The sequence below is a fragment of the Myotis davidii genome, unplaced genomic scaffold, assembly GCF_000327345.1.
Source record: "Myotis davidii unplaced genomic scaffold, ASM32734v1 scaffold38, whole genome shotgun sequence".
NCBI lineage: Eukaryota > Metazoa > Chordata > Mammalia > Chiroptera > Vespertilionidae > Myotis > Myotis davidii.
In genome coordinates this window covers 1,775,396-1,784,556 of record NW_006291383.1, presented here as the reverse complement: position 1 = coordinate 1,784,556, position 9,161 = coordinate 1,775,396, and the positions used below count along the sequence as shown (strand labels likewise).

The window sequence follows — 9,161 nt, the reverse complement described above, 5'->3', positions numbered from 1 at the left end:
CTCTCCTTTTTTTCTTTCTTTTTTTTTATTTTTTATTCTGGGATTTATTTACCTTCTATGGCTGTCACTGGAGCTGAGAGCCAGTTTTAGCTCTGAGGCCCGGCTCCAGCTTAAGGCCTCGGTTGCTGAAAGCAGGTATCTGGGGTTTGTTTGGCTTCTGTAATTGCAACATTGTTTCTTAGAGTGCAGCTCAGAGCCCAGCCGCAGCAGGCGGGGAACCTTGGCTTCTCCATCACTGGAGCAAGCAAGCCTCCTGTTGGCTTCAGCTGCCTGGCTGCCGGCCGCCATCTTGTTTGGCAGTTAATTTGTATATCACCCTAATTAGACAATGGGAAGCATGTCGGAGGTTCGGTTAATTACTCTATTTGTCTTTTATTAGATTAGATGTGGCTTTAGGCTAATAGATTAGAGAACCCATAAAAGATTCATACAAATACGCCCAATTGGTATCGGATAGGTGCAAAAGCAATTCAATGGAGGAAAGACAGTCTCCCCAACAAATGACCTACCGTAACTGGACATCTGTAGACAAAAATTCAAACCTTGTCCTAAGGTTCACACCTTATAAAAAATTAATTCAAAATGATTCATGGACTTAAATGTAGATCAAAGAAGTATAAAACTTTTAGATTAAAAAAAATCTTTTGAGATCTATGGTTAGACTTGACACCAAAACCACAATCTATAAGTGAAAACTTGCTAAAGTAGACTTCATCAAAATTAAAAACCCTATTAAGAGGCTTAAAAAGGCAAGCTATAGACTGGGAGAAAGATTCACAAATCACATATCCAACAAGGGACTAATACCTAGACTATTTAAGGCACTCTCAATACTCAACAGTAAATAATCAGGCAGTTCCTCTAAAGGTTAAACATGGAGTTATCATATGACCTAGCAATTCCACTCCCAGGGAATGAAACATGTCCACATAAAGACCTGTATGTGAGTGTTCACAGCAGCATTATTCATAAAAGCCAAAGAGTTTTTAAAATATGAATGCTTACCAACTGATGAATGAATACGTGAATCTATTACAATCTATTGATGAAAAAATAATGGTGATACATTCATACAATGGAATATTAATCAGTACTACAAGGGAATGAAGTACTAAGTAAACGCAGCCAGTTACAAAACACCACCTGCTGAAATGTCCAGAACAGGCAAGTCTAGAGACAGAAGAACATTTGTGGTTGCTTAGGACTGCGTAGACTGGGGGGAAAAAGGAGTGACATGGGTGGGGTTTCTTTTTGGGTGATGAAAATGCTCTGCAATGGATTGTGGTGACAGCTGTACAACTCTGTGAGTATGCTAAAAACCACTGAATTATACATTTTAAAGACAAACTTTATGGGATGCAAATTATATTGTAATGAAGCTGTTTTTAAAAGTTGTCTTTCTAACAATTTCAGATTAACCAAGGAATTCATACCACTTCTGTATATTCCCTTGGTACCTTTTCTGTAGCAGAAGCTAGCCAGCAGTATAGTTAATGGTAAAAGACTGCATGCTTCTCTCCTATCATCAGGAATGAAGCAAACATGTCTACACTGGCCACTTGTATTTAACACAGCAGCTTGATCTAGTTCACCTGTCTGCTTTCAATTAGGTTCCTTTCAATGTGATAATTATCTGACCTCATATCTAATTCCTTCATAGACAGAGATGTTATACACTTTCGGGGCAATGCATTTCAAGTCCTTTACATTGATCCAGAGACAAATCCCTCTTTTGTCATCATTCTTCTGCCCACCGCCAAATTTTAAGCAAGCTAATATTAAAGATAAATAAACTTAATTTTTTAAATAGTCCTCACTTTCTAGGTACTTTTCCTCTTTTAGCATAATAATGTCTAAATCAGCTAAAGCAAGAACGTTGAAAGGGTCCAGTAAACATGTAATTTACTTCAGCTTTATTTTTTTGTTTTTCCTAGATCTTAGTGGAAAAGTCAATATATTTAGTATCCATGTATGCACACACACACACATATAAAGAAATAGAGCCCATATTAATGTTTGTTTTGGTACTTTGTGTCTCTTCCTAATTTTGGTGGATGTACAGGGGTGAGTAAAAGTAGTTTTACAGTTGTGAGTATGCCAAACAGAATTTATTCTTGTTTTATTATTTATTAATTGTATTGTTTTCCATGAAAACAACTGTAAACTTATTCTTGCTCAACCCTGTATTGTATTTTTTTAAATGCATTTTGTTTGCATCCCGTAAGTTAAAAGGATTTAAGAGTCTTGATCTACCTTTCTTTTAGTTCTTAAAACGGAACCTTGTGATTCCCATTTGTTCTAGCCGGGGTCTCAGCGGAAGCCATGCAGACCATCACCACTGCTCCCGACAGTGCCTCGGGGCCCGAAGCCAAAGTCCAGGAGGAAGAGCATGACCTTGCAGAAGACGACATCACCACTGGTAGGGAGACGTCTTTAACATAATCTGGACGAGCCTTGTCCAGTATTGGAAAGTGCTTGTCTGTCATTTATAGTGGGACTAAGTATGTTGATGGAGAGGATGGAAACTGGTATTGATGGAGTGTTTGGCTTTACAAGACTCTTTAGTGTCCTTTTTGATCTTGAAGTGGAAAGAAGTGGAACCATTTATTTGGCCTGGGTTTGCTCATTGTTGCTCTAACAATGAACCTGCTAGCTGTGCATTTGATTTTCTGGGGACCTTCTAATTCAGAGGCGAGGTTCGTTTCTAAAGCCTTGGCACATGGAGAGGAATACACCTATTATGTTATGAAAGGTTTTGCAATTATAGGGTAAATTGAAGCTATTGAAGTTGTAATAGCAATATATGCAATATGGACTGCATTAGGAAACTTACAGATACTCTTTTTTATGTATACTACAGAAATAAATGCTGCTTTAAAAAGTTATTTACATTCTTATCTGTATTATTTATCACCTTACCAGGCATAAAGTAAAATTTAGAAAAGCCGTATAGCATATATTTTCAGCCTGTCTTTTTATAGATTTAAACGGTTCCAATTACTGGATCTTCAGATGCATTCAACTCAATTTTTTTTTAATGCACAGAGGATAAAAAACAATCTAGTATAGATATTTTTATTGGTATTAAGAATGATAAACTTTTGTTTTTGGTGTGGATGGTTAAAATGTAAAATCTGACGACATATGTCTATAATTATCGTGAAGCAACAAATATTAACTCAATAGTAATCAATAATTTGAGAAGAAGCATGCCGAGAAAATAACAGTAAACTTTCCAACAGAAATTAAAGGGAGAAAGGAACAAAGGGGAGGTTTATTTTGTTTTTCTTTTAAAGCTCTGAGTGGCAGTTTCCTTACTGTTAGCACCTGAATGCCTTTAAAATTGCTTCACTGGGAAGAAGGTGAGGGAGCCTAATGATCTCCCTTGAAAATTTACAAAGCCGCTTTTACCTTAAAAACCCATGTTTGTGTCACTGCTGCAAAGAAAGAATTGACTACGTTCGTGAGCATCTGGTTTTCAGTAAAAATGAGAGGATGGTGGTTCTTTTTGCTTCTTACTTTTTAATGTTACTAATTCATTGACATTTTAAAAATCATCTACCTTAAATATAAATTATTTTTAGAAACTTTCACCTCTTCTGAAAGTCATTTGCACTTCACAAGTATGAAATTTGTTTCAGTAGCTACTAAAGGAAATTGTTTCATTTGCAAGTTTTTAAAATCATTTTTTATTTTATTCCATTTTTATTGCTTTTAAAATTGCTGTTAGAAATGTTTTGTTATATATTAATTCCTATAAATTTTAAAGGCCTTCTTCTATAAAAAAAAAATAGTGGTTTAATTCACAGGAAAAAAGAAGAGGTTACCTTTGCAATAGTAGAATAATTCAGTTTGCATTCTGAATAAAAGGTAAAATTTTGAGCACTCAAACAATACTAAATCAATACATTGAAATTTTGAATTATGCACTACCAAAGTCATAAGATTGCATTATAACACGTGACTGTTTTTGTCTGATTGCCGAAACAAATCAAGAAGCTTAAAAATAAAAATCTAGTGTTGGAGTGTAAATTAATGCTACACGAACTGTCTTTGAACCTGTCTGAAGTTCAGTTAAACATGTGTGATGAATGGCTTCTATCAGTTGATTTATTCATTTCATGCCATGGGTACTAGAACAAGAATGTTCAAAATCCAGAGAATTTAAATAACTGAAAAAGGGTTCCCTTACCTTGTTGTCAAAGCAACTAGTATGCTGCAGTCTGCAGATCGTGCAGGTTAGATTGTGTGACTTGATTAAGATGTGGTATAGATTTTTATGAAGGTTTAGAAGAAAACCATATTTCTTTTTATTGACTAGAGTCCTATATAAATTGCATTATGAAAAATATGGTAGATGCATCAAGAGAAAACTGTTCTAAGCATAATAATCTTATTTGGGGATAACCAGCATTGTAGAGCACAAATATAAAAGGGAAAACTGGTCAGCTTAGTCATTCATGTTGAAAAATCTGATTGCTTTTTCAGTTATTTAAAAGAAATTGCTCTAATAATATCGTCTCATGAAATAAATAGAAATTATATCATGACAGAGATCTTTGCCGAAATTTTGAATGGATTCTTATTCGGAGACTACTATGTATTAAGCTAATATGTATTATTGTATTAATTATATATTTGTAGTAATCTGGAGCTTAATTTTTCAGTTAACTTAATTAAACAACTGACCAATATATCAATTAAAATATGAAGTATAACTAGTGCTTTTGCTATAGGAAGAATAGTCATTTTTGAAATTTTTCTTTTGGATGAGGAATTGAAGGAAGTATGAATGTGGTCTTGTGACACTGGGATCTGGGTCTAGCAGGCTTTGTTTGTGTTGCTTATAAAAATAAAGATCCATGGATAAAACTGTGTAAGTGTTAGCTGTAGTCAATTGGAACTAATTAAATTTATTTGAAATGAAGAATCTTAACTGGAAGAGGACAGCTGGAAAAACTGGGAAGAAAAATTGAGTCTTGATTGAGACAGTTTAAACCTTCTCGCTGTCATTTAAAGAATATGCTGCAGCTCCTTTCTATATCTTTTTTTAAAGCTAATATCTATTGATCGGCTCTACAAAGTAATGCCACAGTGCGCCTCGGTCAACACATACACTCGGTTTTTCTTAGCATTCTATCTGAGGATCATCAAGTTCCTTCCTTTAACCACGTCTTAATAACACATCAAAGCTATACTAGTTATTTTTGCAGATTAATATTCTTTTTAATGTAGAAAGATATTAAAACTTCTTCCATTCTTTATATTGTATAGTATGCATGGTAATGTACTTTCTTTTTCAATGAAATTGCTTCAGGTTTTGCACTACTTTATGTAAAATCAGTTTTAACAATAATAGTGTTTTCTTTAAAATTAAATGAATGGCATTAAGATTGTTTCTAGATTATTTCAGAGTCACAAGACTATTACTCTAAACGTATGGTGTGTTTTTTTCATATGAATACTTTTATTTTTAGAATTGTAATTGAAATGTTTCTATAGAATAACCTATCATCAATATTTCTAAATAATATGTTCTTATTTTCACTACAATATTAATAGGTTATAATTATATTAGTGGGATAAATCTCACTAAAAACTGACTTACATAGAAAAAAATTAGATAAATCATAATCTATATTTTTAAGGTAGACCTTTTAGGTAACTTTGTTAATTATCCTTACGTATTTTTCATCATTGTAAAGGATGGCGTTCTGTGTAAGGATGAAGCTGTACATCACTAAATGTTGTGTTTTAAAACAACCTTCCCCTAAGTGCAGGTTAAAAGAAGGGTTTCATTCACAAACCTGCGTGGATCCATTTAAGAAAGTCACTCTATTTTTCTGAGGGTCATACTGCAGTGTCTTGTCTCTTGTTCAATGTTGCAAGGACACAAACTGACCATATAACAGTGATAAAGGGTCAGGAGTCACTGACATTGTCAAATAGAGACAACTTGATAGCAAATGACCAGCACAGTTGATAGATTCAACTGTTTACAACAAAAGCAGATATGGATCTTGATATGGGTCTGTTGTATTTTTTGTAAAATTTAAATTTATTATTTTAAAAGGTGAGAAGTGCTATGGATAAAAGAAAAAATAGGAAAGGTTAAGAGAAATGGAAAATTACATCTATTGATAATTTACAATATCCACGCACTTTACACTCGACTCTGACAGCATTTCTCTAAAGTGGATACCTGTATTTTCCCAGCTATGTAGGTGAGGAAACCAGCCCGGAGAGGTCACTTTTATAAGGTCCCATACTTAACAAGTGATAGCTCTGGGCCTTCAAATGAGTCCTGCCTGATTCCAAAGCTTATGTGTGGCCTTACTCACCACCCCACCCTGCCTCACATTCTTAAAATCCTTAAACTTTGGCAGATTTTCATTTTCTTTTGAAATGTAAGGTGATGCCAGAGTCTACCTTTATTGTTATGACATCAGGCATAAGCCTGGAATTTGCTGGATATCTTATCTTAATATTTAAAATGCAAACTTGTTATTTCAATGTAGACCACAGATTATCTTCTTTAGAGACAAAAAAAATCTCACATATTTGTTCTTTAAATTTTTAGCCATTATTTCAGACTACTATGATATAAAACTATAATATAAGTCGTGTTTATTACTAAACAGTTATTTTATTGCATACATATAAAGTGAAATATTTATTGTTCTGTCTAGCTTTTGAAGTCATCAGTATAAAACAGACATTTTAACATATATTCATAACTAAAAGTCAACATCTTTAGTATGTTAAGATTGAGCTGACAAGGACATCTAGTCTGAGACTGAGTATTGATTTGTACATTTTACCATTTACTAAAAGCTTTATTCATAAAATGTTTATACATTTGTTTTGGCTGAAAGATAGGAAATTCATTCTGTTAAAGTACATATAAGTTTCCAGGAGCAAAATTTATGACATTAGGTATTCAGAAATCAGAAGTGATTTCTAAGCAGAGAGCCAGGGGCCTTATAATTAGTGAACTAGAGCAAAACTTCTGCATTGCACCCTTCCCCCTTCTCACTCTTTAATTTATAATTAACAGTCTAAAATTTAATCTAAATAACTCACAGTTAGACCTATGTGAGTTTTGAATTGTGATTGCTCCCCTTACTTTTGCCTTCATAATATTAGCTACTACAAAATATAAATTTACTATATTAAGTTTTTGGATAATTACAAATCATGAACACTGGTTTATGTTCCATGTAGTTTTCATGAACAAAGATATTAAGAAAAATAAAACTGTGGATTTTAGAGTTTTCTGGGTGAAACATATCACTCCAAATAATTTACCTTTTTATACCTTTCTCAATCTAGGGGAAGACAATGTAAATTAAAATAATTTTTTGTTTAGTGTTTGACTCTTGGTTCTAGTTGTATGTTGACAAGCTGTTAAGTAGAATATTTCTGCATATGATATTTGGGGTTTCCTGACAGGAATACAACCAAGTTATGGGTTTTAGTCATTCATTTTATTTTTTTCTCACATTGTCCCTCTGGGTGACTGACCTTCCCTTTTCTTTGGCTTCGACTACCACTTGCATGTTAATGATGATCCATTATGTGTCTGTAACCTAGGCTTTTCTTCTGAGAATCAGGTTCATATGTACTCTTGCCTCAGTGTTCCACAGATGCCTGAATTCCAAGTCCAGAGTAAGCTCGTATTTCTTCCTAGAACTCATTTTCTTTTATATTTATACTAGAGGCCTGGTGCACAAATTTGTGCATGGGTGGGGTCGTAGGCCTGGCTGGTGATCGGGCTCGGCCTGGCCGGTGATTGGGCCAATCAAGGCCATCTTGCCCAGTCCCGGGGCTGGCCGGGGGAGGGGAGGGACTGTGGGAGGTTGGCTGTGGGAGCACACTGACCACCAGGGGACAACTGGTCGACCTGTTGTTCTGGTCATTCTGGTTGTTCGGTCCTAAGGGTCAGTTAGGCATATATATATATATATATCTCATTGAAAGCCATCACTAAGGGTGGGTACCATTAGCCACCCAAAATCCCAACCGAGACACCAGAAATAAACCGGCTTCCCCTCTTCTCTGCCGTGTCCACACGGAGTTGGTGCCAGTTCTTGTTAAGGGTGCATGTTAAATAGCTCCTGACGAGCTCTCTGTTTGCCATGTCCACAGAGAATACCTAGGCCCACATGTTCAGTTTTTTCTACTTTGGATTATATAGTATTATATTCTTCTGCATCCATCTCCCTTTCTTCATTCCCTTATCCTTCTCCAGCTCATATTTTCCGTCACTCTGAGAGTTTCAGAAGCCAGTTCATCTCCCTTCACCCTCTTTAACTGCTGCTTAATGGCTTCCCATTGATTATAGCACAAAATCCGAACACCTTAGCCAGATATAGAGAGCCCTTTGAAGACTGACCCCTAGCTTTATCAGCTGCTAAGCAATACGGAACTTTTCCCCAGAGTCTCCTATTTCATGACTCATACTTTGCATGTGCCACTCCATCTAGCTGGGATATTCTCATCTCTCTTAGCCTTGTGGTTAAGTTCTCTAGGTTCCCTTCAAACCCAGCTTGGGTGACACTGTCTTCCTGAATCCCTCAAACCCTCTTATGTAGGATTTCCCCCTTGGCTGTGTGCACTTCTGCTGTGATACTGTTGGGTGACTATTTCACTGCCCCTATCCTTGTCATGTATGGGTATGTGACTTTTGACTCTTTATATTTCTAGCTTTAAAATAGTACCCAGTACATAGCATTTTCTCCATTAATGCTGGTTGAACAAATGATTGAGATAGTGGAACCATAACATAACTCATATCTCAAATAGCATTTCTTATGTACTATAGACTATATGTTTACTTATATATATTTACTATTTAGTATATTTATGTGTGTGTGTGTGTGTATATATATATATATATATCTTGATCTCCTATTCTTATGTAACATACATCAGGGTGTGTGTGTGTGTGTGTGTACGCATCTTTAACCTTCCCCCTTCTTAGTGGGTATATAATGGCTCAAAAAGCAACAGATTAGTGAAGGAATAGACTTATTTCCAGATAAACGGTGGTCTTGATATTGTGAAAATGAGACTTGGAACAGATCTAAGAGCATGATTAGGTCTACTGATTAGTCACTGTTGATTCCCATTTAAAAGTCTTTTTCTTTTGAAAAATAATA

At 35.1% G+C, this 9,161-nt stretch overlaps 1 protein-coding gene across 6 annotated transcripts in view; it reads left to right on the top strand.

The window, feature by feature from the left end:
• The window catches only part of WDR7 (WD repeat domain 7), a 288,252-nt gene that overhangs the window by 120,485 nt on the left and 158,606 nt on the right, over positions 1 to 9,161 (top strand). For all 6 annotated transcript variants that reach the window (XM_006764456.2, XM_006764458.2, XM_006764460.2 and 3 more), the window contains one exon: positions 2,303 to 2,419. In XM_006764456.2, the coding sequence (XP_006764519.1) occupies positions 2,303 to 2,419 (117 nt within the window). The remainder of the gene's footprint in view (positions 1 to 2,302; positions 2,420 to 9,161) is intronic.